At 39.4% G+C, this 24892-nt stretch overlaps 1 protein-coding gene across 3 annotated transcripts in view; it reads left to right on the top strand.

Annotated features, from left to right (window-relative positions):
• Nucleotides 1–24892, top strand: part of CACNA1D (calcium voltage-gated channel subunit alpha1 D) — a 293778-nt gene that overhangs the window by 3310 nt on the left and 265576 nt on the right. For all 3 annotated transcript variants that reach the window (XM_078385334.1, XM_072989635.2, XM_078385335.1), the window contains exons 2-3: nucleotides 3193–3511; nucleotides 8178–8283. In XM_078385334.1, coding sequence (XP_078241460.1) covers nucleotides 3193–3511; nucleotides 8178–8283 — 425 coding nt within the window. The remainder of the gene's footprint in view (nucleotides 1–3192; nucleotides 3512–8177; nucleotides 8284–24892) is intronic.

Below are 24892 nucleotides of genomic sequence, written 5' to 3'. Positions count from 1 at the left end.
AAAACACCTCTCAGTTGGAAGGGAGGACAAAATGGAAGAATGTGAGAATAGTTTTCATGCTTAGCTGGTGCTTCAGTTAAGCTGAATGCTGTAACTCACACTCTTTTGGGATCTGAGTGAATGTTTAATTACTTACACTCTTTTCTTAAAGGGGACGGGTTTTTAAAATATCCTAGAATGTCCTTTAAAAGCGCATGAGAGATATTCACTTAATTTTATGAGTTGGAGCTGCATAATTCCCTGTGGCTCTATACAGTATTTTATATTACACGCATTGAAATTTTAAAAAGACACAACCATATCTTTTAATTTTTTGCTTTATGTTTGCCATTCATTACAGCAGGAAAGGACTGACTGGTGGAGAGATGGACAGAACTGCAGTAAGAATAAAATCTATCCTCTGCTTTGTATAACATACACTGTGGGTAATTCTAGAGCAGGATGTGGGGTGTCCCACCCCAAAATTTCAGGGGGTGCCCTGTGCCTTCATCACAGGTTGTTATTGTCTTACACACACTGTACATGTTTTAGTGATTACCCAAGTTGTTTACAAACTTGGTTGTTAACTGCTAAGTGTGTTGATGACATCCCCTGCAGTTTTTCCTTGTCTTGGCTCTGAGGCTCTGATCATTTCTAAGGCGTATGATGTTTCTCCCACTTACAGATCCTTCCAGGTACTTAAATCTTTCAAAGCCCACTCCCCAAGACAACAGACATCTAAATGAAGTCATGCCCTCTCCTAGCTGACTGTTACAAGATAGAAGTGGGCTGCTTGCCTAATGTGGATCAAGGGAAGCTCATGGTGGAATAAGAAGGACCATCATTTCCTCTTATGGGAGCCCTGTTTCTAATGATGTATTAGCTGTCCTGGCTACTTTGGTCCTGATTTTATATGGGTCAAAGTAGATCTCCAAAATGGAAGTGAAGTGGCATAACTCAACACCACATCGCAGGTCTGGGACTTGGCGAAGGGATGTCTACATTTATGCTGTGCTTTAGAGGCAGTCTGAGTGCCTCCAAAAGGCCCTATATAGTGACAGACAACACCCTGTCCCTCATTTAAGCCCTCTTTGCTTGGGAATAGCAAGGCAGGTTTAGTGGCAACTACAGATAATACAAGTTATAGCCACACATTTATGTGGTAAATTTTATGTGTTGAACTGTTATGTGGTGATGTATAGAAACTGGAACTGCTGGGTAGGCAGGGCTTCATTTTAATTGTGTTCTTACTTTATATGTTCTGAAATATTTTGTCAGTAGGTCATTAGGGTGGAGGCTAGAAACACTTTGACGAAAAGCTGAGTCTTCTTCACTATGGTTGAGCTGCACATGGCCCCCATCCTCTCAGCCTTCAAGAGGCTGCTTAAAATGATACTTTAAAAGAGGCTTCCAGTGGCAGCCTCTAATAAATTTGCCAAATTTTTGCTGCTCGTCTATGGCTCAATGCTCTTGGTGTGTTTTCTCATGTTGTTTATTGATATGCTTTGCTTTTACGATTATATTTATTTATTTATTTATTTATTTATTTATTTATTTATTTATTTATTTATTTATTTATTTATTTATTTGTTTGTTTGTTTATTTATTTATTTATTTATTTATTTATTCAATTTATATGCTGCCCACACTACCCAGAGGTCTCTTTATTGTTTATTTTTATTGTATTTCTATTGGCCTTACCTATCTGTTAACCAACCAGAGTAGTGCTTTGCGAAAGCACAGAAAGTACAAAAAATTGAAAAGCACCAAACATGAAGGTGAGATTTTATTTTAGTTTAATTTAAAACTACCTATCTCCCTCTTCAGGTTTGAAAGCTCCCTACAGATCCCTTAAGCCCTTGGAAAACCTTTGGGAGCCTTGAGACAGGAGGGGGGAACCTTTAATATTGGAAAAGTTTTAAATTAAATTAAAATAAAGATTAATATCATCAGAGCAGGATGAGATCACCGTGCATACTTAGCAGAGTTGTGCAAGAGGACTTCAGCTATAGCTTTTTAACCAATTGTTTCCAAACTCTGTATCTGAGTACCTTGTATGAAAGCTTTTGCATTATATCCAGATCAGGTACTTAGAGTACTAGTATTTAGAATGGACCCATTAAAACCATAAATTAGTGCCAACCTAAATCCCATTTATCTATTCTAAGCATAACCATCTGACTTCAACCCATTTTGTTAAAAAAATTTTGCTTAGTGGTCAAATAAAGAATTTCCTTCTTAGCCATGACAAATACATACATGCTCATGTAGGTAGGATTCATTTTTGTTAGCAGGATACTTAAGATGTTTTGGATTGACTGAGATGTCTTCCAATGTTTCATGCTTTAAAGAACTCCTAATGCTTGTTGTATTTAAGCAAGAGAAGTTTATACTAATGTCAAAGAAATTAAGTTTTATTAATAATAAACCGGATTTGAATTCTCAAAGGCTTTTACGTCTGGGATCTGATGGTTGTTGTGGGTTTTTTTGGGCTCTTTGGCCGTGTTCTGAAGGTTATTCTGCGTGATATTTTGCCAGTCTCTGTAGCCAGCATCTTCAGAGGACTGGAGTAGGAACCCAGTCCAGGTTCCTACTCCAGTCTGAGGAACTGAGGAACTCAGAGCATGGACTGAGTTCCTACTCCAATCCTCTAAAGATGCCGGCCACAGAGACTGGCAAAATGTCAGGAAGAACAACCTTCAGAACATGGCCAAAGAGCCCGAAAAACCCACAACTAATGAACTGGATTCTTTGGTTGCTTATAAAGTTGGTTCAGCATCTTTAATATTTCTGTTTTTACTGGAGGGGTCAAAATACGTTGGTGTTACATAAAATGTCAAGTCAAATGCTAATGTATGTGATGTTGATTTTTTTTTACCTTAAATTGTAGTAGAAGTGATCTTTTAGGTTCTATTTTTAAATGAATGCTTCCGAATATAAAGAATCCTGTACTATGCACCTAGGTTAAAAACATTGTTGTTGTTTAGTCATTAAGTCTTGTCTGACTCTTCATGACCCAATGGACCAGAGCACGCCAGACCCTCCTGTTTTCCACTGCCTCCCGCAGTTTGTTCAAATTCATGTTGGTTGCTTCGATGACACCGTTCGACCATCTCGTCCTCCGTCCCCTTCTCCTCTTGCCCTCACACTTTTCCAACATAGGCTTATTTAATACCAATATAAATGTATCTTCTTTCCCCCTTTTCTCTGCAGAAGCAAGCTATGCAAATAGCACCAGAAGTCCTCTCCCTGGTGACGGACCAACTCTCCACTCCAACAGCTCAGCACCACCCAAGCAGACTGTGTTATCTTGGCAAGCTGCAATCGATGCTGCTAGGCAAGCTAAGGCTGCCCAAAACATGAGCACCACCCCAGCCCAACCTGTAGGATCTCTGTCCCAAAGAAAGCGCCAGCAATATGCCAAGAGCAAAAAACAGGGTAATACGTCCAACAGTCGGCCAGCCCGTGCCCTTTTTTGTTTATCCCTAAACAACCCCATCCGAAGAGCCTGCATTAGTATAGTAGAATGGAAGTATCCTTTTTTTGTGTGTGAAATTCAGGTTTTGGTGTCTTGTTCACTGTGCACTCAAAATGTATCAAAGAGACAGACTCATAGTACATGTCTGAAGGTCAGAATCCTCTCGGTGATTTATTCCTGTATAAGGGAAATCATGTGTTGCTCATTTACAAGGTCCTTGCTGCGTTCCTGGGTCTTTCACCCAATTGAATGGTGGAATGCTCACCTGGGAATGAAACTTGTATCTTGGGTGTGAGGGGCAGTTTGCCATTCTCATTTACACAATTTCGTTTATACAAGCATAACTCACCAGTACGTTTCTTGCCAGGGACTTATTCATTGTTATTTTGCTGTGTGTATGAGTTGGTGGGCGGGTTTTGAAACCAGAATCAGCCAGAAACTGGGGTGAAAAAATTGATGGGAGAGAAAAAAAAAACTGCTTAACTATTTCCCCTCTGGTTATTTTTGAGCTCAAAAGCAGGGGGAAATACTGCAAAATAATTTGTTTTTCACCTGTTATACATGAGGAAAAAAGCTTGATGAAGTAGCAGCCTCTCTGGTTCGATCTGAAAGGTAGCAGCATATAGGAATGGTGTAGAATTTTGTGTAATGTCTCATTCAAGCTGTAGATAAGAGCTTGACTTGTGGAAGCAATTTTGTGTTATAAGATTAATATAAGAAATAAATGCATATCTAATTCATATTTTGGCATTTTAGATTTGAAGCCTTAAATTGAACACATATTAAAGCTGTTGATAACTGTTGGTGACATTTACATAGAGAGACATAGGTACCCTGCCAGCTGGGGTATACTGGGAGTTTTAGCTCAGAAAAAGACCTTTTCCTATCTTTGCACATATACTCATTAAAGCACATCATCACCATCATCTTAGAACTGCAGAGCTGGAAGGGACCCTGTCAGGGAGGCACAGTTGTGGAATTGAACTCCCAACCTCTGGTTCTACAGCCAGAGACCTAAAGTAAAGTAAAGTAAAGTAAAGGTTATCTAACTCCCTCCAAGACTATGTATATTTAAAGTGCCATTACTTCTTAGAATCTCATTCAGATTGTTTACATCATGCTGAATGCTTAAACGTACAAAGAGACTTCAGGGTCTACAGGCTAATTAATTACTTTGCCATTAAAAATTGCCCACCATTTTGTTGATAGCATTAGTTTTTCTGCTTCTGGTGGAACCAGCCCATGCACATCTCTGTGGGCGCTGATAAGCACCATTTTTATTTGCTGAGGCAGCATTGATTTGTCACAGATCTATGTTCTTCTTAGTCTTAGATAGCTCACTCTTGCTAATCATCTTGAGATGCCCATGTCAAACTGATGTGCTAAGATTGGTTTGGACCCATGGGTTCCCTTTTCCAGTAGAGGGAGTAGGACTGCTGCAGTCAGTGGAAGATCTCTTCCATCAGCGAAATTTCCTTCTGTTAGAGCAGAGAAGTCTTTGGATTCTATCCAGTGAAGTGCAACGGATGTTTTATTGTGGGGCAGGGAACTTTTTTTTTTATGATGAGCACTGCGTTTCCTTGGCAAATAATCTGTCAGATATCACATGCTGAAAATGAGTGGGACCAAAGATAAGAGTGGATGAGGCCAAGGGACATCCACTTTACTCTCTTTCTTTCTGATATGCCGCATCTCTCTCTCTTTCTCTCTCTCTTTCTTTCTCTCCAATAGTGATAAATTGGGATGAAGACATTTATTATTCAGGCACTCAGAAAGGGTTAAAATCAACACACAAGGAATGAGAGCATATTAGCTATGCCAACCTCTGTGGCATGGAGAGTGACAGTCAGAGGAAAAGCGCCTCGGGGATACATGGAGGCTTTCCACATGAGCCACAGACCTGAAAAAAATCTGGGTTCCAATCCACAGGGAAGGGAGGGGCTCCTTTTTAAACCATCACTCTCTGCACATGAAGAGCAATAACGGAGAGGACTAATGAACCCTCCTCAAAGACTTGATTTTAACTGTCTTTTGGAAGGTCTCAGTAGATGTAGGGAGGTTGATAATAGCTTCTTTTCCTACTCTCTCTTGCTCAAAGCATCCAGCAACTGTGGAAACAAGATGCTGGAGGGAGTAGGTGAGGCTTGTGGGGTTTATCCTGTTTATCCTGTTGCCAGCATTATGTGGCAATGGGGATGGCGGGGGGGGGGGATTGTCCTTTCTATAGTTACTGTTGCAAAATAAAGAATATCTCTCTCTCTCTCTCTCATATTTATATGTTGTAAAGTTTACTGCATAGTGGAAGTGCAAACTAATTATGTGAGGCTGAGAAACTGATGTTTGCTGGCATCTCTAAAACTGCTACAAGTCCCTGTTTATTGCATTTGTGGCCTGAAGATCAGGCCCTTCTTTCTTTTCAAACATTCTTTGGTTGTGATGAGATTTGCATTCATATTTAAATTTGGGTGAGTTGTGAGGAGCAGGCCTAGGTTAACATATTTTTTTAAAAAAAGTTGGGGTTATTCAGGGAGTTTGGCAAGCAAATATGCTGCCAGGATGGTCAACTAACAGTGTTGGTCATGTTCCTTTAAAAGAAGAATGATGCTGGCCTTGGTCCTAAGCCCTGGAACACTGCTTGTGAGGTCTTTTACCAGTCAGACTTCATATATCATCAGTGTTGATGACACTAGGACCTTGCACATGCACTCTTGCTTTGTAAATGTGAAATACATCAAGAGATCATCAAGAAAAAAAGTAACAGATGCACAACTAAGCCACTGCATGTTCCTTTAAATAGACTACTCAACTTGCAAGCTGTACATGAAATTATTTTTGTGGGTCATTTCACTAAGATGTCATTTCACCATTTGCTAAAATCATAATCCTGTAGAACTGGAATGATTAAAATGCATATAGCTGCTGTATGGAGAATATGGTGGCTGAATGTTTAAGAGGACTATTTTTTGCTGATGTGAACTGAGCTTGTGAAATATTGTAGGTTTAAATTTGCTTAATGTAGAGACTGGAGCTCCCATCAAAGCTTCACAATTAAAGAAAACAAATTAGCCATGTATTTCCCACCCAATAAAAAGGTCCAGTTCATGTACAAATTCAAAAGACAGAGCTTGACGAAATTTAAACAAGGGTTTGTATAGTCTCTTATACATGTAAGCAAAATGAACTTCAATATAGCAAAATGTATCAGTACAGAAAGTCAGTGGATTTTCTGTTTGTATATTCCAAGTATTTTGCTGGGAATTATGAATTATTAAGGTTGAAAGCATGACTTTGTAATATTGCTGTGTGACCTCTTGGGACTCAGCAGTTATTGAAGTTTCTATCCAGATTGTAGGGCTGGAGATTTTGCTGGACTACAACTCCCATGAGCCCTCCCTTTTGGCTACATTGTGTCTGGGGATCCACACATTCCCTATCCCTGCCCTTTTGCAATTGGCTATATGTCAGTGACAAAGGTGCCTCGTGGCACAGTGGTTAAACCGCTGTACTGCAGCTAAAACTGTGCTCACGACCTGGGGTTCAAATCCCAGGTAGCGGCTCAAGGTTGACTCAGCCTTCCATCCTTCCGAGGTCGGTAAAATGAGTACCCAGCTTGCTGGGGGGGCAATGTGTAGCCTGTATAATTAAATTGTAAACCGCCCGGAGAGTGCTTGTAGCGCTATGGGGCGGTATATAAGTCCAATAAATAAATAAATAAATAAATGTAGTTGCTCAATTTGCTTGCAAATGTGGATTCAGTTTTTAGAGTTTTCAAATTAAAGAATGTGTACTGTACAATCTTATGCTGTATTACATTATATTACAGTACATAGTTGCTCACATCGGTGCCAGCTTTTCACATGAGCAGAAGGCTTGCCTATGTTGAAATTTTAGGAGGAGGCACCCTCCCTGTTTAGATTATGAGATGCTATAAAATCAGGGCTCCTACATCACTATCTGCTGGATTCAGTCCTTTAATAATGCCCTGAGAGGTTGCACTTCTTATGACCAAAGTGGATGTGATGTTAAATGTGTCTTTGTATTTAATGCACAGGTCTTCTTTTAAAAGAAACTGATCTTTTTCATTGTCAGCCCACCCACATCATTGATGCTATTTTGCATTGGTTTTTTTTTTATTGGTCCCAGGTGCAGCCTTTTAGACATTGGCAAAGACTGATTTTGTACTCATAATCATCATTGCTCTATGTTACACATTAGAGAACTGGTGGCTTCTCCTTCTCTAGTAGGAATGTAGGCAAACCACCACCACCATGTGGTTTATTATTCTATTGTTGTTGTGCATGTGCAAGTTCCATTAACACTAATTAGAGGTATAGGTAGCTGATGACAAGAAAACGGTTCTGTAAGCATTGCACAAAAGGTGAGTTTATTGTTCCAATATTATGCATTTAGATCTTTTGAATACTGTATATATAAAATAACTAAATATGAACCACACTTGCTGCAAAAGAATGTGCTGCTTTATTACGAAAATGAGGACAATTAAAGGTCGTGCTGCTGGGAAACAAATTGCTGGAGGGAGGGAATCTGATGGATGCTTGTGGAGGATGGGGTTGTCATTTCCATCAATCAAATGAATGACAAGAAGATGTCAGCTTTGCTTTAGAAGCAAGCTTATAATCCCCAATGCTGAAAAGAACAAAGAATTAGAATTTCTATGTGTATATTCCAACTCTGTGTGTTCCTTAACAAGATATTTCAGACCGTTTGACATATTTATATTACTGGCTATTTTTGCCAATTGTGTGGCCTTAGCAGTTTACATCCCGTTCCCAGAAGATGATTCTAATTCCACAAATCATAACTTGGTAAGTCTCTTTCTAACTTCCTTACCATATTTGTGTTTCTTAATTTGTACACAGAGCTTTTTAAAACCAGAAAAGTGTTCAATGTTTAGAGAGCTTTTAAAACAGAAAACTGAAGAATCAGTTATATGTTTAGAGAGGGCAAGACTTTTGAAAATGTCTTTTACTTTTTTTTTTTTTTTTTTGCTTTTCAGTTCCTGGAGGCATCCTCTGGTTTTTGATATAATAAGATGGTTCTTTATTTATTTATATCAGAACATTGCTCAAATTTAAAATTGTGGATGTATATTAAATATAGATAAAATAAAAACAAATTAAATCTGACTATTTTTTGACCACAAGTGAGTTTCTTCAATAGTTTTATCTTGGCCATTTGCTTTATCTTCTTTTGTACATGTGATGGGGCATAAACTGCATGCACTGAACTGGTTTATGATAATGCTATATTCTTGACACAACACACATTCATTATATGGAAGACAGTTGTTGGTTTCATGTGTTGCTATTGTTTATGTTCTGTGCTGTTAGCTGTCTTAGTGATCTTTAATTTTTTTTTGTACTTTGACAGTAGATGGACTTGTATTTCCTTACTCCATTTGTTTTGATTACTTTTTATGTTTTGGAAGTACCGTAAATATCATGGGGACATGGGGTGATTTACGTTAGTACAGACATACCCTTGAATTCTTTGTTGCAGAGCAAGAATTATTCATGAAAACTAGACATCATCACCCAATTCTAAGTTTAAGATAAGTGAACTTGGAAAGAAGAAGGCCATAATGCATGGCAGTGATGCTTTTAAAGGAAATTGCCTATTTTAAAATCATGCAGATTTTGGTTTAAGGCAAAATATTAATACAAGTTAAACTACATAAATATTGTTGGTACTGTTATGTGCTGCAGTAGAGACAGCCTTAGGCTTTGATCCAAATTTGTTAATGTAGAAGAAAGTCTTTCATGTCATGATGCTTTTATGACAGTATTGCTAAAAAAATCCAGTGTAAGTCTCCCGACTTTGCACAGGATGTTTAAGGATCACTGAAGTTCATATGCTACAGCCTGCAATACCATCAAATTGTTGTCTTCTTCCTGTTTACCAGAAGTAAGTCCCATTGAACTTTATGGGACATACATTTGAGTAGACATTATATTTACCCTGTTTGTCTTACAACATATGGTTTGGCTAGTAGTCTCCCTCTAGGAGTTGTACAAAGGTATAGAGAAGGTACTAATAATGTATAGCTGGAATCCTGTTGGTGTTTGAGTAGCTTGTGATCGCTAATTGGAAAGTTCTTGAGTTGCGTTTTAGGATTACGGTTGGGTATGTGATCAGACCCATATGTTTTCAACTTTCAGGAGAGTTGAAGAGTAGTCTGTCTGTTGAATTGCAGATTTCTGATGTAAGGCTAATTCAAACACTCTCTCTAGCTCTTTACCACTTTCTCACTTGCCCTAATAGTAGGGCCTGCCCTCTCTGTGGGTGCACGTGTGGCTGATTACATGGTGGGGTGGGAGGAGTACAGGTCTGTCTCAAGATCATATCGCTGCCTGAGGGAAGAACCCAAATGGTGGCAGGGTGCATAGTACCCAAGGACAGTTACATGACTTTGGCACACATCATGTCTTTCCCCCTCTCTGATAGTTAAAATAAAATTTGCCAGTGTCCAAGAAGAATCTTGGAAGATACTGCAGCTAATTGAACTCCAGTCTTGTCAGCTGGCCACAGTTAGCATTGGCAGCTTCTGTGATTCCTTTTGCATATGTATAAAAAGTCCGTAGGATGTTGGCTGTTAATAAATTAAACAGCTAACAAGGTGCTTCTCTATCATGACACCAGAATTCTTAAGTCTGAGGTATCTCCCTCACTCCGTTTAATGATATGGACTGGCCTTGAAAATTTATTTAGATTAATTTAAATGTGAGAAGTGCTTTTTGGCCTTGTTACATTTGTTTTAGTTGGTCACACGCCCTACCTACATCATGAAATTAGGATGTTTTGTTGTATATTGTTTGAAAAGTAAAAAGGTGATTCAGGCATGTCAGACACATTTTTATTTTGACCTGGGTAGTGCAGCAGTAACAGTGTAACAGATTATCCTGCCAGTGAGCAATTCATTTAAGCGAAGAATATTAGCCTGTCAGCTTCTCTATTAGGTGACTTATGTAGCAAATTACAACATTTAATCCATCTTCCATCCACTGAAGGCAATCAGTGCAGAATGAAAGGTAAAAGCGCAATTTTAAAACAACAACAAATAACAATATGTCACAGTAAATGTTAGACTAATTAATACAAATGCTTATGACTGGCAAGGTTTATAAATATCAATTTATCTAAGGCCAAGACATACATTCTTGCAAACCTGCTACTGTCCTGCTACATCTTTGATGTCTGGTGCCCAAAGCTGCATGGAATTGTGTTGAATGCTTGTTCGTTCATGACTTTGTGTGCTCTATCATTCTTGCAGATTGTTTTCATTTCCTCCTGTTTCTTTTTAGTAATTGAGGATTTTCTACAATAGGGAATTCTGTGTGTTCTTGTCTAATTTAAATGACTATTCATTCCTGTTCAGCTTTCTCAAGTTGTCAGAATTTGTTTAAATAACATTTGTCATTTTGACTAACTTTTAACCTTAGGGATATGAAGTCTCCTGTCTGACATTCTTCAGATATCAAAAACATTAAGTCTTAAAATCTATACATTGAGGACAGCACATTTTTGGAACCATGGCACTTAAGTTCAATGAAACATATAGAAACATTTAGCTGGCAGAAAATTGTTTACAACTTTTATCACCCAGATATGTGGTCCATTGTTTGGGTGTACTTAGTGTTGTTATGAAATGACTCATAGCAGTTCTAAGCCATAGTTTTAAACTGCACTTGTCTTTTAAGGTTTTTATTCCCTTGCACCCCCCCCCCCATAATCCATGTAAATCCATAAAAACCCCATAACATTTCAAATATTGACACCTGTGAAACAGCAGAAATAGAAACCGAAGATACATTAACTCTTACAATCACTTAGGATAGGTCCTGCTTAGGAAGTCTGTTTATAGGATTATTTTCAGAACTCCCTTGCCTGTTTTGTTTTCACTGTTTGTTGTTAGGCTGGAGTGAAATGAAAGGAAATAAAAGCACTGAGAGAAGACAACTTCTGATTTCACCATGCATTTTCTTTGGGGGACCAGATTTTTACTGAACAACAGTGAAGTATAATGGTCAGGACTTATCCTACCCTTGGGCAGAGTGAGGCAGGCATCTTGGGTAGCAGATGCTGAGAGGCTTCAGCTGTTCCATTAATTTTTTTCTCTCTTTTGAGAACTGTGTATGCTACATCTTTTAAACTAGCCCAGTTTCTCAGATTGTCACAGAGTACACTGTCCCACTGTAAGTACTAAAACAAAGATGAATTGCTAATCCACTTGGCTTCTATGCATGGAATGCGAAAGGAATATCATTTTGTCTCTCACCTTAGGCAGCAGAAAGGCTATGGCCAACCCTGATGGGACTAGGATGTGTCTGTACTAGAAGTTCATGTTGATTTTCTATGATTATTATAGACATAGAAATACTCAGTTTGGGACCATTTATTGTAATTCAGAATGCAAATAAGTGTTTTATTATTATTATTATTATTATTATTATTATTATTATTATTATTATTATTATTATTATTATTATTATTATTATTATTATTATTATTATTATTATTATTATTATAATAATAAATCTCTAGCTCCTCTAACATAACCACAATTCACAGAAATGAGTGAGGATGAAAACTATTAAGCCAGCTCAAGTTCATAAACTAAAAATCAGTAGTAAGTTGCTAGTATAATAGGCCCATTTAATAACTGGGGATCTGGTGAGTCAACTGCTCTGGATGTTGTATTGATTGAATGGGCCTACTCTAGTTGTGACTTACTACTGGATTTCAGTCACTGTGTAAAACATGCATTCAGAGGATGAAAAACCAAAACTCATACATATTTTACAAATTGGTAGAAATTAAGATTTAATGCAGAAGTGTCTTACATTTCAAGTGGAAGCTTTGTGCTGTGCAGAGAAATCTAATTTTAAATCCTGTTTGTTTTTCAAGATAATTTCTCTGAATTGGTTCCTCTCATATTTTAGAACAAGACATCTCTCTTTCTTCACCGCCTGATTAGCAGACCCCCAGGAGTAATTAGTAATATTCATTAGGCCTTATCTTGAAAGTTTTCACTGGGGTTTTGAAGGCTTTCATTTGGCTTGTGGTTAGAAAAGATTTTCTGTAACTGAATACCAGCTATATTCACGTTTATCTAGATTATATTCTACCATTGAGAGTAGCAAATTTTATTGGATCTCATGGACAAGATATTTCTGGTTAAACATGACATTGTATTTTGGAACAATGGGTAGAGTGATCTTAATACAGTACTGCGTTCAGAAATCCTCCTGTTCTGCTTTATCTGTGGAGTCCAAGTCAGAATCTAATCTTATTTAAGAAGTGTCTTTTAAGTTTAGCCTATAAACATCCTTTGTGGCTTTTTTGCTCTTATTTCCCTTGGCTGACTTCCCAGATTGTCTTTAGCTGTATTGTTTTACTGTATGCCTCTTTTACTGTTTCCACATGTCCTTGTGCCTCTTGTGCTTTTTAACTAGCCTTATTTATTTCCTCTGGGTTTACCATTCATTGCTCCCATTGTGCTTTGGTGTGATAGCACTGCCTCTTCCATCTTAAGTTGGTAGATGGCCTCAGTTTTGACTATTTGGCAGGAAACTGGTAGATCATATTGCAGTTGTTGCTGCATTATGTAACCTAGAGATCAGCTGTTTAGGTGAAGAGAACTTTCTACCAATGTTCTGCTCCAGAAGTAAATTAAGGAAAGGATGTATTACTAGTGTATAACTAGATTAGGGCAGCCAGGTAAAAAGAGGGCAGAACTTTCATACTTTTAATAGTGAGTGGAAGAGAAAATTTCAGCTAGATCTACAACTTCTTTCCCAAAGAGGAGAAGCCCCATCCTCATTTTTCGTATAGCTGCTCTAACCTGAATGAGCATTCCCTACTGTTTCAGTGGAGGTAGTATTTCCCAGGAGGTGGGGGACAACCTTAAAAGGAGCATTCTTGTGTAGCCTTAAGGATTTGATTCTGTTTTGTATATAAGAAAAAATTATTGCTCAGATTTCCACAGAAGAAAGACATGTTGTGAACAAAATGAAGAAGAATTATGAGATAAGCAAGAGAGGTCTGTGTTGTTTCTTCTTCAATCTTAGATTCCAGTGATTTTAGGAAAAAAAATAACACAAACTATTTAAAGAACAGAATGCAATTATATAGGTTGAATACCAAAAACGGTATTTGACAGTCATCACTGCAGGGTCATTTAAGGACATGTCTAGGCTTATTCATCTTCACTACATCTTAATCCACTGGTCCCTGAAGATACACTTGCTATGTATCTTAGTATGAACACTTTATTGCTTTGTAGCCAATCAGGCTGTACATAAGAGCATTGATTAAACCAATCTTAAAATTAACATTTGGTATCTCATGTAAGTACGTATGACCAAGTAACTTGGACATCCAGATTCAGAGATGAATCCAGGAACACCCCCAAGCAGCGTACCTGTGTTTTCAGTGGGGGTGCATCCCCATCCAGCAAGAATGCGAACAGGCTGCAACCTTATTCCTTGATCTGCTTTTAGACTGACCAGGAGCACTTCTGCCTTGTCTGGATTGCGTTTCAGTTTATTCACCCTCATCCAATCCATTACTAACACTAGACACAGATTTGGAACCGAAAGAGCTTTCTTGGATTTAGATGGAAAAGAGAGACAGAGTTGGACATGTCTCTTTAATGTAGCGATAAACATGGCAGGTGTCTCTAAAATTCTGCAATTTTCTGTCATGTCTAAAAGGCCTTGAAACACCAGTATTTCTAGGTTGGGGAAGACATCAAAATATGAGTTGTTTTTTTTTTCAAAATAATATTTTCTTTTAAAAAATTAGACGTCCTCTACAATCTCCCACCATCACTATTTCAAATTATAGAAAATATTAGTCTAGTGATCATAAAGTGGGCTGTGCCACTGTAGACTGCATAAGGCGGCTTACATGGTATATTTCTTCATATAAAAAGTTGGGTCGGCACAGAAAATTACCATGTTATAAAGAAGAGCCTAAGCATACATGTTTCTATAAGAAAGGATTTTGTTAAATGGGTTGCATACAGTCATGGGTACCAATCTTGTGGAATCATGTGATACTGTCCAGAGACAAGTTTATCACTTCAGTGAAAACTAGGTCATGGTTTTGATATTTTTGTTGCTTGTTTAGTGGCAAGTATATTAGTTTGTTTTTTGTCTTTACTCATGCAAAGCAGCTCTCAGCTGTTTAATATGATTTGCTTCATTTGTTTTTGTTTTTGTTTTGTTTTAAAAGCTTTCCAGCCCTTAATCACTGCATTTATTATAAATTCTAAATCTCTCTCTTTCATCCACTGAAGCAACCAAGGTGATCAGAGGAGGATATACACACATGCCAATTGTCATCTTGAAAACAAATAACTGTCACGGACAAGAAATGTTAGTAATTTTTTCCATGATGACACAGACCTTCCTGTAAGACTGCAAATTATAGGGTTGCGGAGACGATCCTATATTTGGTTTTCAAATATTGAAAATTGAAGGTAGTTGTTAATCTTAGAAGACTGGTCACTTACATGAATGCCCTTATGTAAAAAAACAAAACAATGAAATTTTGTCTAAGTCTTTCGGGGTAATTTCTAAGACAAAAGTGATGCTAGCACTGTGACATCCCTTTTGCCACTCACCACCTTCTGCTGCAAAAACCAGGAGGCCAATGAACATTATTCATTTAGAAAGACTCATTAGGCCTCACCTTGAGTATTGTGTCCAGCTCTGAATAGCACAATTCAAGAAGGATGTTGACAAACTGGAACAAGTTCAGAGGAGGGCAACAAGGATAATCAGGGGCCCGGAAGCCAAGCCTTATGAAGACAGACTGAAAGAACTGGGCATGTTTAGCCTTGAGCAAAGAAGACAGGAGTGATATGATAGCACTTTTGAAATATTTGAGAGGCTGTCATACAGAGGAGGGGCCAGGATCTGTTCTCGATCATCCCAGAGTGCAGGACACGCAACAATGGGCTCAGGTTACAGAAAGCCAGATTTCGGTTGAATATCAGGAAAAACTTCTAACTGTTAGAGCAGTACAACGACAGTGGAACCAATTACCTCGAGAGGTGGTGAGTGCTCCAACACTGGAGGCATTCAAAAGATACTTAGACAACCACCTGGCAAATATCCTTTGATTTGTATTCCTGCATTGAACGGGGTTGGACCTGATGGCCTTATAGGCTCCTTCCATATCCACTATTCTATTATTTTATCCCAAACCACTCTATGTTTTTGCTCTCTATCTTGTTCTCTCTCACACTTTTTTTAAAAAAAGCAACTCTGAAGTTTTTGTAATGATACGTTAATACCAGGAGTGAAATTTCTATATGAGAAGATTTGCCATTTGCACATTTCTGTCCTGTCAAACTTCCATTTCTGCCCTATTCATAAAATAATTGAGTTGGAAGGGGCCTATGAGGCCATCAAGTCCAACCCTCTGTTCAATGTAGGAATCCAAATCAAAGCAGATCGGAAAGATGTTTGTCTAGTTTTCTCTTGAATGCCTCCAGTGTTGGAGTGCTCACCATTGCCCATTGGTGTACCGCTTTAACAGTTAAGAAGATTTTCCTGATATTCAGCCTAAATCTTGAGCCCATTGCTGCATGTCCTGCACTCTGGGATGATTGAGAAGAGATCCTGCTCCTCCTCTGTATAACTACTGTAGCAACCCCAGACCTACTGGAGTATCCCACCCTGTAGTTATGCTGCCACCAACCATTCGCTCTCCCAAGTCACCCAGACCAGGAATGGATTTTAATAAACAAGAGAACAAGGTTTATTGAAAAAACAAACAGGGTAAATAAAAGGATCAGGTAAATAGGATACTGGAACTTGGTATAGTCCCAATCATACACATACAACAGATTGGTTCCCACGGAACACTTTAAGGTAACGCACAGACCCTGAACCTATCCGTTCTGGCTACCTAGATAGAAACCTGAACCTATCAGGTATGTACTATCTGACGAACAGTTGTACCCAGTCTGACCCACAGACTCCAACTCCACTTCTCCACGTCAGCTCTCTTACGAAGGACTTCCCCCAAATATATACAGTACAGCTCCTCCCCCCTGATGTCCCGCCTTCCACTCCCCATAGGATGGAACTTTCCCTCCAAACCCATGACAGACAGGTACCATCAGTGCTGTATGTGACAACTACCTTTCAAGTATTTGAAAGGAAAGAGCCAGTATTGGATGATAACTCTGGAATCCTGGGTTCAGTTCATTGCTCATTCACAACACTCACTTCAGGCCAGATACAGTGGCTCAGCATGATCCAAGTCAAAGCTTTGTTTGCCATCTACTGCATCAGCAAAAGAGAGACATGATCCACTTTAGGACACCAAACACACTCTGATTTCAGAAGCTGAGCAAGGTTAGGCTGGGTTGCTCCCTTGATAGGAGACCATCAGGAGATACCAAGGGTGTGAATACTGTAGAGGACTAGGGGAGAATCCTGTATGCATCCCTGGAATGCCACTGCAACCACTACTGGGGTAGACACTACTGACACTTTTAGGGTAAATGGGTCAATAATCTGATTCAGTACAAGGCAGCTTCCTGTGTTGCTTTGTAGCTGCAATGGCATTCCTGCAATGTTGACCAAACAGATCTTTATTTAGCACCTCTCCTGAGCTGCCTCAGTGCAACAGAAGTACTGCCCTAGACTACCTCCTGTTGTTGCATTTGAACTGAACCTTAGTAATTGAATCAACTAAATTTGTAGATAGTAGCTATATTTATGATAAAGTATAAACTGAAAATGAGGTCCTTTATTTGCCCCAGTGGATGAAAGATTGACCAGAGATTATTTGAGGCTATTCACAGATGCACAATTTGAATATTTTTTAAAACCACAGCACATATACAGGGAAGAAGGCCCATAGAATGAAGACACAATATAAAATAAATCAAGGAAACATCAATGATTTTCTAATGCAATACAAGGCAATGATGAGATGTAAAGTGCAAAACAGCTATCTGGATGAAAGTATCAGATGAAATTGCAGTTATGCAAAATCAGCCACTGTTAGCATATTATAAAACACTATCTTTCCCATAACCTTCCACTAGCTCTTTAGCTGAAGCTCATCATGATGTTCCCAGCTGTTTAACAGTCTTTGGCCTAAAGACTGAGAAAGAAACACATACGAGTATGGGAACAAGCAACAGGTTCCTGAAGACAAGTGAACGTGCAGGAGAATTGATCCAGACTAATCCAAGTGGGAAAATGAGAAGGAACAATTTAAAATAAAGTAGTGAAGAATTGCCCAGAAGGAGTAATCTAACCCATTGTGAAAAGTGAAACTTCTCTCAGATTCAAGGCAAACTAAGGACCATAGGGTGCAGAACAGTCAAAATCTGCAAAAGTAAAAATTACATGAGAGAAAGTGAACTGTATTTGCATATGAGCATGAATGTGAGTGTGAATGGATGTGACTCTGAGTTTGAATCTCCTTCTGCCAAGCAACAATTGCTTTTTGCTCCACCAAGACCCTTAATTTTCCTGCATTCTGGTTGGCTTCCTTTGTTTCCTCCCTAAAATTCAGTTCTGTGTTAGTAGATGGCAAGCTGGAAGAAAAGGTGCATTGCCCCACTTTTCTTTAATCCCAGAAAGTGGATCATACCTTTGTCCTGAGGCTCACATTGTGACTGTAGCATCTTATCAGAGTACACTCTGGGCCTGGAGCCATTGAAAGTATCCAACCTTGTAGCCTCTCCATACTGTTCCACTGTCTTCCAGCTTGGCCAAAGCCATGTTGTCACAACAATCATGTACTGTATCTGTCTTAGTGTGCAAAAGTCCAGGCTGGAAGAAATTTTCAACCCTTTTTTTGCAAACAGAATACAGTCAATGTATTCTCAGAAATACTCAACTATCCCACACACTACACCAGAACACAGACAGAGTTGTAACTCCTGTCCTCTGAAGATGCCAGCCATAGAGACTGGCGAAACATCAGGAAGAAAAACCTTCATAACATGGCCAAACAACCCAAAAAAAACACCCTACAACAACCATCAGAAAATGAGTCAGTTGTGCTGTTTATGAAACAAACCGAAGATTCTCTCGATGCCATTCCATGGGCAGGTCGTTCCATCAGAGTAATCTAGTCCATAGGCCTTACATTTGTACGCCTGTTCAATTCACATATCCTTTGTCCAGTGTACCCTTATACCCTAAAGTAGGACCTGATTAAAATTAAATTCTTCAAAAAAAGAGAGTCTGGTTTGTGAACCTGGGATACTGTGCTTCTGTATCCACAGTTCAGGAAATGGCCTGATACAGGGTGCACAATATCGCGCCTGCGATGCCAACAGGAAAAGAGATGCCAAGCTTTACATAGCAAAGGGCAGCTTGAATGTTTACAACACCAATGGCAGCAAATCAAGGTTTTGTTGTTTAGTCGTTATGTCGTGTCCGATTCTTCGTGACCCCATGGACCAGAGCACGCCAGGCCGTCCTGTCTTCCACTGCCTCATGGAGTTCGTCCAATTCATGTTGGTAGCTTCGATGGCACTGTCCAACCATCTCATCCTCTGTCATCTCCTTCTCCTCTTGCCCTCATATTTTCCCAACACAAGGATCTTTTCCAGGGAGTCTTCTCTTCTCATGAGATGGCCAAAGTACTGGAGCCTCAGCTTCAGGATCTGTCCTTCCAGTGAGCACTCAGGGTTGATTTTCTTTAGAATGGATATATTTGTTCTATCTGTTGGTTCCTGTCCAACATATAGATTTCTCAGGAGATAGATAAGGTGGTCAGGCACTCCCATTTCTTTACAAACTTGCCATAGTTTGCTGTGGTCCACACTGTCAAAGGCTTTTGCATAGTCAATGAAGCAGAAGTAGATGTTTTTCTGGAACTCTCTTGCTTTCTCCATAATCCAGCGCATGTTAGCAATTTGGTCTCTAGTTCCTTTGCCCCTTCGAAATCCAGCTTGTACTTCTGGGAGTTCTCAGTCCACATATTGCTGAAGCCTACCTTGGAGGATTTTGAGCATAACCTTGCTAGCGTGTGAAATGAGAACAATTATACGGTAGTTGGAGCATTCTTTGGCACTGCCCTCCATTGGAATTGGGATACAGACTGATATTTCCCAATCCTCTGGCCACTGCTGAGTTTTCCAACACCTTATCAGCACCTTAACGGCGTCAACTTTTAAGATTTTATATAGTTCAATTGGAATGCCATCCCTCCACTGGCCTTGTTGTTAGCCACGCTTTCTAAGGCTTTCATCTGTATAGTTCTTCAGGCACTCTGTCCACCAAATCTAGTTGCTTAAATCTGTTCTTCACTTCCACTGTGTATTCATAAGGGATTTGGTTTAGATTATACCTGACTAGCCCTGTGGTTTTTCCTAGTTTCTTCAGTTTAAGCTTGAATTTTGCTATAAGAAGCTGATGATCAGAGCCACAATCAGCTCCAGGTCTTGTTTTTGCTGACTGTATAGAGCTTCTTTGGCTGCAGAGAACATAATCAATCTGATTTTGGTATCGCCCATCTAGTGATGTCCATTTGTAGAGTCGCCTCTTGTGTTGTTGGAAAAGAGTGTTTGTGATCACCAGCTTGTTCTCTTGACAAAACTCTATTAGCCTTTGCCATGCTTCATTTTGAACTCCAAGGCCAAACCTACATGTTGTTCCTTTTATCTCTTGACTCCCTACTTTAGCATTCCAGTCTCCTATAATGAGAAGAACATCTTTCTTTGGTGTCAATTCTAGAAGGTGTTGTAAGTCTTCATAAAGGTAAAGGTTCCCCTTGACATTTAATCCAGTCATGTCCGACATAGGGTGCGGTATTCATCCCCATTTCGAAGCCGTAGAGCCAGTGTTTTGTCTGTAGACAATTTCCATGGTCATGTGGCCAGCACGATTAGACATTGAATGGTGTTACCTTCCCACCGAGTAGGTGGTACCTATTTATGTACTTGCATTTTCATACTTTTGAACGTCTAGGTTGGCACGAGCTGGGGCAAGTGGCGGGAGCTCACTTCGTCGTGTGGATTCGATCTTACGACTGCTGGTCTTCTGACCTTGCAGCACAAAGTGCCACCACGTCCCTACATGATGTCTTCATAGAATTGGTCAGTTTCAGTCTCTTCAGCAAAAGTGGTTGGTGCATAAACTTGGATAGTTTTGATGTTGAAAGATCTGCGTTGGATTCGTATTGAAATCGTTCTATCACTTTTGAGATTGTATCCAAGTACAGCTTTTCCCACTCTTTTGTTGACTATGAGGGCTACTCCATTTCTTCTATGTGATTCTTGCCCACAGTAGTAGATATGATAATTGTCTGAACTGAATTCGCCCATTCCTGTCCATTTTAGTTCACTGACGACCAGGATGTCAATGTTTATTCTTGCCATCTCCTGTTTGACCACATCCAGCTTACCAAGGTTCATAGACCTTACATTCCGGGTTCCTGTGCAGTATTTTTCTTTGCAGCATTGGATTTTCCTTTCACTTCCAGGCACGTGCACAGTTGAGCGTCCTTTCGGCTTTGGCCCAACCACTTCATTAGCTCTGGAGCTACTTGTCCTTGACCTCCGCTCTTCCTCAGTAGCATGTTGGACACCTTCCAACCTGAGGGGCTCATCTTCCAGCATCATATCTTTCAGCCTTTTATTTCTGTCCATGGAGTTTTCTTGGCGAAGATACTGGAGTGGCTTGCCAGTTCCTGCTCCTGGTGGATCGCATTTAGTCAGAACTCTCCACTATGACCTGTACATCTTGGGTGTCCCTGCATGGCATAGCCCAGAGCTTCTCTGAGTTACTCAAGCCCCTTCTGCATGACAAGGCAGCAATCCGTGGAGGGGAATCAAAGTCTACCAGATACCAATTTGTGCTCTTCATAAACTGGAGGTTTTTAAAATAATTATATTTCTTGAGTTTTTGAAATGGAAGTTTAGTATACATACGCCATGCACAAATTCCAAAAGAAACTTCTCACGTGTGGAATTGCCCAGTGATGGAGGATCGCAGAAGGATGAGCACATGATCTGTATGGCTGCTGAAAGAGGATGGACACACGAACAGCTAGGATGTGATTGCCGTTCCTCTGTGCCAAAATATTCTGAGGGATTGTTTTGGACTTAATGAAATTGTGAAGCAGAGGTGTGAGTGAATGCTACACATACAATAGAGAAACATACATTGTATTCTCAAAGGCATTCACAGCCAGGATCCAATGGTTGTTGTAGGTTTTTCGGGCTGTTTTCCCATGTTCTGGAGGTTTTTCTCCCTAAAAACTTCCAGAACACAGCCAAACAGCCCGAAGAACCTACAACAACCAAGCATCTACAGTGGTGCCTCGACTTACGTACATCCCTACGTACAACCATTTCAACTTACAACCAGCTCAGGCTGAAAAATTTTGCTTCGGCTTGCGGCCGGAGCTTCTATTTATGATCAAAAAAAGGCAGGGGAAAAGGGCTGGAAATTCAAATTGCTAACCATTGGTCGTGAAGAGGCTGCTTCTTTGTACAGTAGCTCTTTGGCCCCAACAGTTAGAGCAGGCATCCACTAACCAGTCCAGACCCCTGCAGGCTGGGGGCATCTGGGAATTATAATCTAAAAGGTAACATTTCCAGATCCCAGTGGTCAGAGTGGCGTTGGTTGAAGCACTTTATTGCTTTGGGTGCACTCATCCTCTGCTATGTGCAGGGGAGTGAACCCATTGCCCTGTTTTGCAGCCCAGTTGCTTCAAGGACAGTTGCCTCCCAGTGCCAGGCCACCACCCCATGTCCCATCCCTGGAGGAGCCTGTCGGTTGGCAGCGGTGCTGCCTCCCACTCCAGCACTGGCACCAGCTCCGGTGGCTCACCCCGGCCTCGCCCTCTGCCATGGCCGGCCCCGCCGCCGCCTCTTCGGCGGCAGTCGGGGAGTGATTGTGATTGGAAGAGGCTTGGAACTGCCTGGTAAGATAAGGTGCTGGTTTTTGATTTTTAAAAACTGTTCTGGGTGGCTTTTGCAGGGTGGGTTTGGACTAGTGGTGGGTTATGTTTCGGTACTTTTTTTTTTTTTTGGTGATTGTTTTTGGTAGTCCCAGCGTGGGGCTTGCTCCGATGTTTATTTTTGGGGTTTTGTTTTGTTTTGTTTTTTTGCAGCCCCAGTGCCTTTGGGGCTTGCTCTGTTTGTTTGTTTGTTTGTTTGTTTATCTATCTATCTGTCTGTCTGTCTGTCTGTCTGTCTGTCTGTCTGTCTGTCTGTCTGTCTGTCTGTCTATCTATCTATCTATCTATCTATCTATCTATCTATCTATCTATCTATCTATCTATCTATCTATCTATCTATCTATCTATCTATCTATCTATCTATCTATCTATCTATCTATCTATCTATCTATCTATCTATCTATCTATCTATCTATCGCCCCAGCACATTCCTATGGGGCTTTCAGTGTTTTATTTTTGTTTTATTTTTTGGTGGGGTTTTTTTTTTTGCTGGAACAGATTAATTGCGTTCCCATGCATTTCAATGGGAAATAGTGCTTCGACTTATGACCATTTCGAGTTATGTCCATCTTCTGGAATGGATTATGGTTGTAAGTCAAGGCACCACTGTACATTCTTTAACCTTTCAGGTAAATTAATGTTGCCTGCTACACAGAATGCAGGCTTGAAAGCTATGTTTCATTTTCACTTTCTTTGGAGTAGGCAATCTGGGGGAAAGCTATATCAGACCATGGGGGGCATTTAAGGTCACTTAAATGAGGGGAACAGTTTTGCTTTTCAAAAAATCATAACTTGAAAACTCTGAGCACAGACACCCTAAATTGGAAACAGGGCTGTACTGTCTGCAACATCTATGCCAAATTTGTTGCTGATCCAAAATCCAGTTTCAAAGTTACTATTTTTTGTCTGGGCTGCCTCTATTTTTAGAATTTCCTTGTAGAATGATTATTTGCTCTGTCAGTGCAATGACATAACTGCAGCCTTGTGCAATGATAATAAAAAAGAAATGGTAGCCACCTTGTATCATTTTAAGGAGAAAGGCAGGGCTAAATAAATAAATAAATAAATAAATAAATAAATAAATAAATAAATAAATAAATAAATAAATAAATAAATAAATAAAAGTATTTATTAAAATCATTTCTAGCAAATACCATGTTTAAATCATTAAATTAAAACAAAAATTAAACCAAGGCATGTACAGTTCTAATTCCATGGCTTTTGTGCTTTGTGCTTTGCTGAACATTCACTAGTAAAAGACTACACAAAGTAACTGAAAATGTAATTTGTCAATTATACCTAAGTATACTCAGTGCCACCACGTCCCTACGTGGTGTCCTGAGATTGTGACCTTACCTTGGATTTTAAAGCATTTTAGTTATCTACATCTTAGGACCACCCACAAGGATAACTGCAGTTTTCTTCTCTACTCAAAAGGGAATAGGATTTGTATATTCAAACATGTAATAGAAATCTTAGGTAATACTACCACATTACATAAACATTTTAGCTGCTCTTTCTCTGGAGGGATTTGTAAGAAAATAACTATCTTTGTTGACCTTTAGGTTTTGTAAGATTCCATAAGAATACTTTAGAATATGAAAAAAGGTTAGGTTTCCCATAAATCACAGAAACAATTGCAGTACTGATGTTATTTTCCTGAAAGAAGGGGAGACTGGAACACAACAGCACAAGGTTATAGAATCATACTTCCTGTGGACTCCTAAAAGCAATATAACGTGACCAATGAAGCAATCAGTGAAAGTAAATGAAGACTAAGTGGTTATTAGCACTATTCTTGCAAGCTTTACTTTCCAATAAACAAAGGCTGGCAGCTGCTGAATAAACAACATATAAACCTATGACTTGGGGAAAAAAATAGGCTTCCAACAGCTTCTACCTTGAACTCCTCTCCTAGGCTCCCTGGAAACACCATCATCTTGTTTGATGAAAGGGTTTTTGCTAAAAGCATGGTATACACATATGCACACACTGAAATTAATTACATTAAAATACCTCCCCTTAAAGTGATTAACAGCAGGGTTTTAAATACATTTACATATTGTAAGGCCAATGAATGTGCCTGAACAAAGAAACATGAAGAGAAGTGTTTTTTTCCTTAAGTGATATGATTCATAATTTTAGAAACTATAGTATGAGAAGGAAAATACCTTTTTGATGGGTTGTTCTTTGCAGACTGCATGGTAACAGGTTACTCACTGGCTGAAATCCTGTTGCACAGTTATGCGAAAGGTCACAGTTATGCAACAGGTGTAACTTTTGGTAGGGAATTGTTAAGAACGATAAGAAATCTCAACTTAAGGAATTTTCACAAAACTCAGAATGCAACACATAGTTAAGGAAACTGCCTACAGAGCTCTATTAACCTTAAAGTGATCCACTTCCAAAAGTTATGCTGTTTGTATTACTGCATAACAGGATTTTGGCCACTGGAAAGCTGCATGT

The sequence above is a fragment of the Pogona vitticeps genome, chromosome 2, assembly GCF_051106095.1.
Source record: "Pogona vitticeps strain Pit_001003342236 chromosome 2, PviZW2.1, whole genome shotgun sequence".
In the NCBI taxonomy this organism is placed as follows: domain Eukaryota; kingdom Metazoa; phylum Chordata; class Lepidosauria; order Squamata; family Agamidae; genus Pogona; species Pogona vitticeps.
Note: the sequence above shows the minus strand (reverse complement) of the source record. Positions and strands in the feature narration are given on the sequence as shown.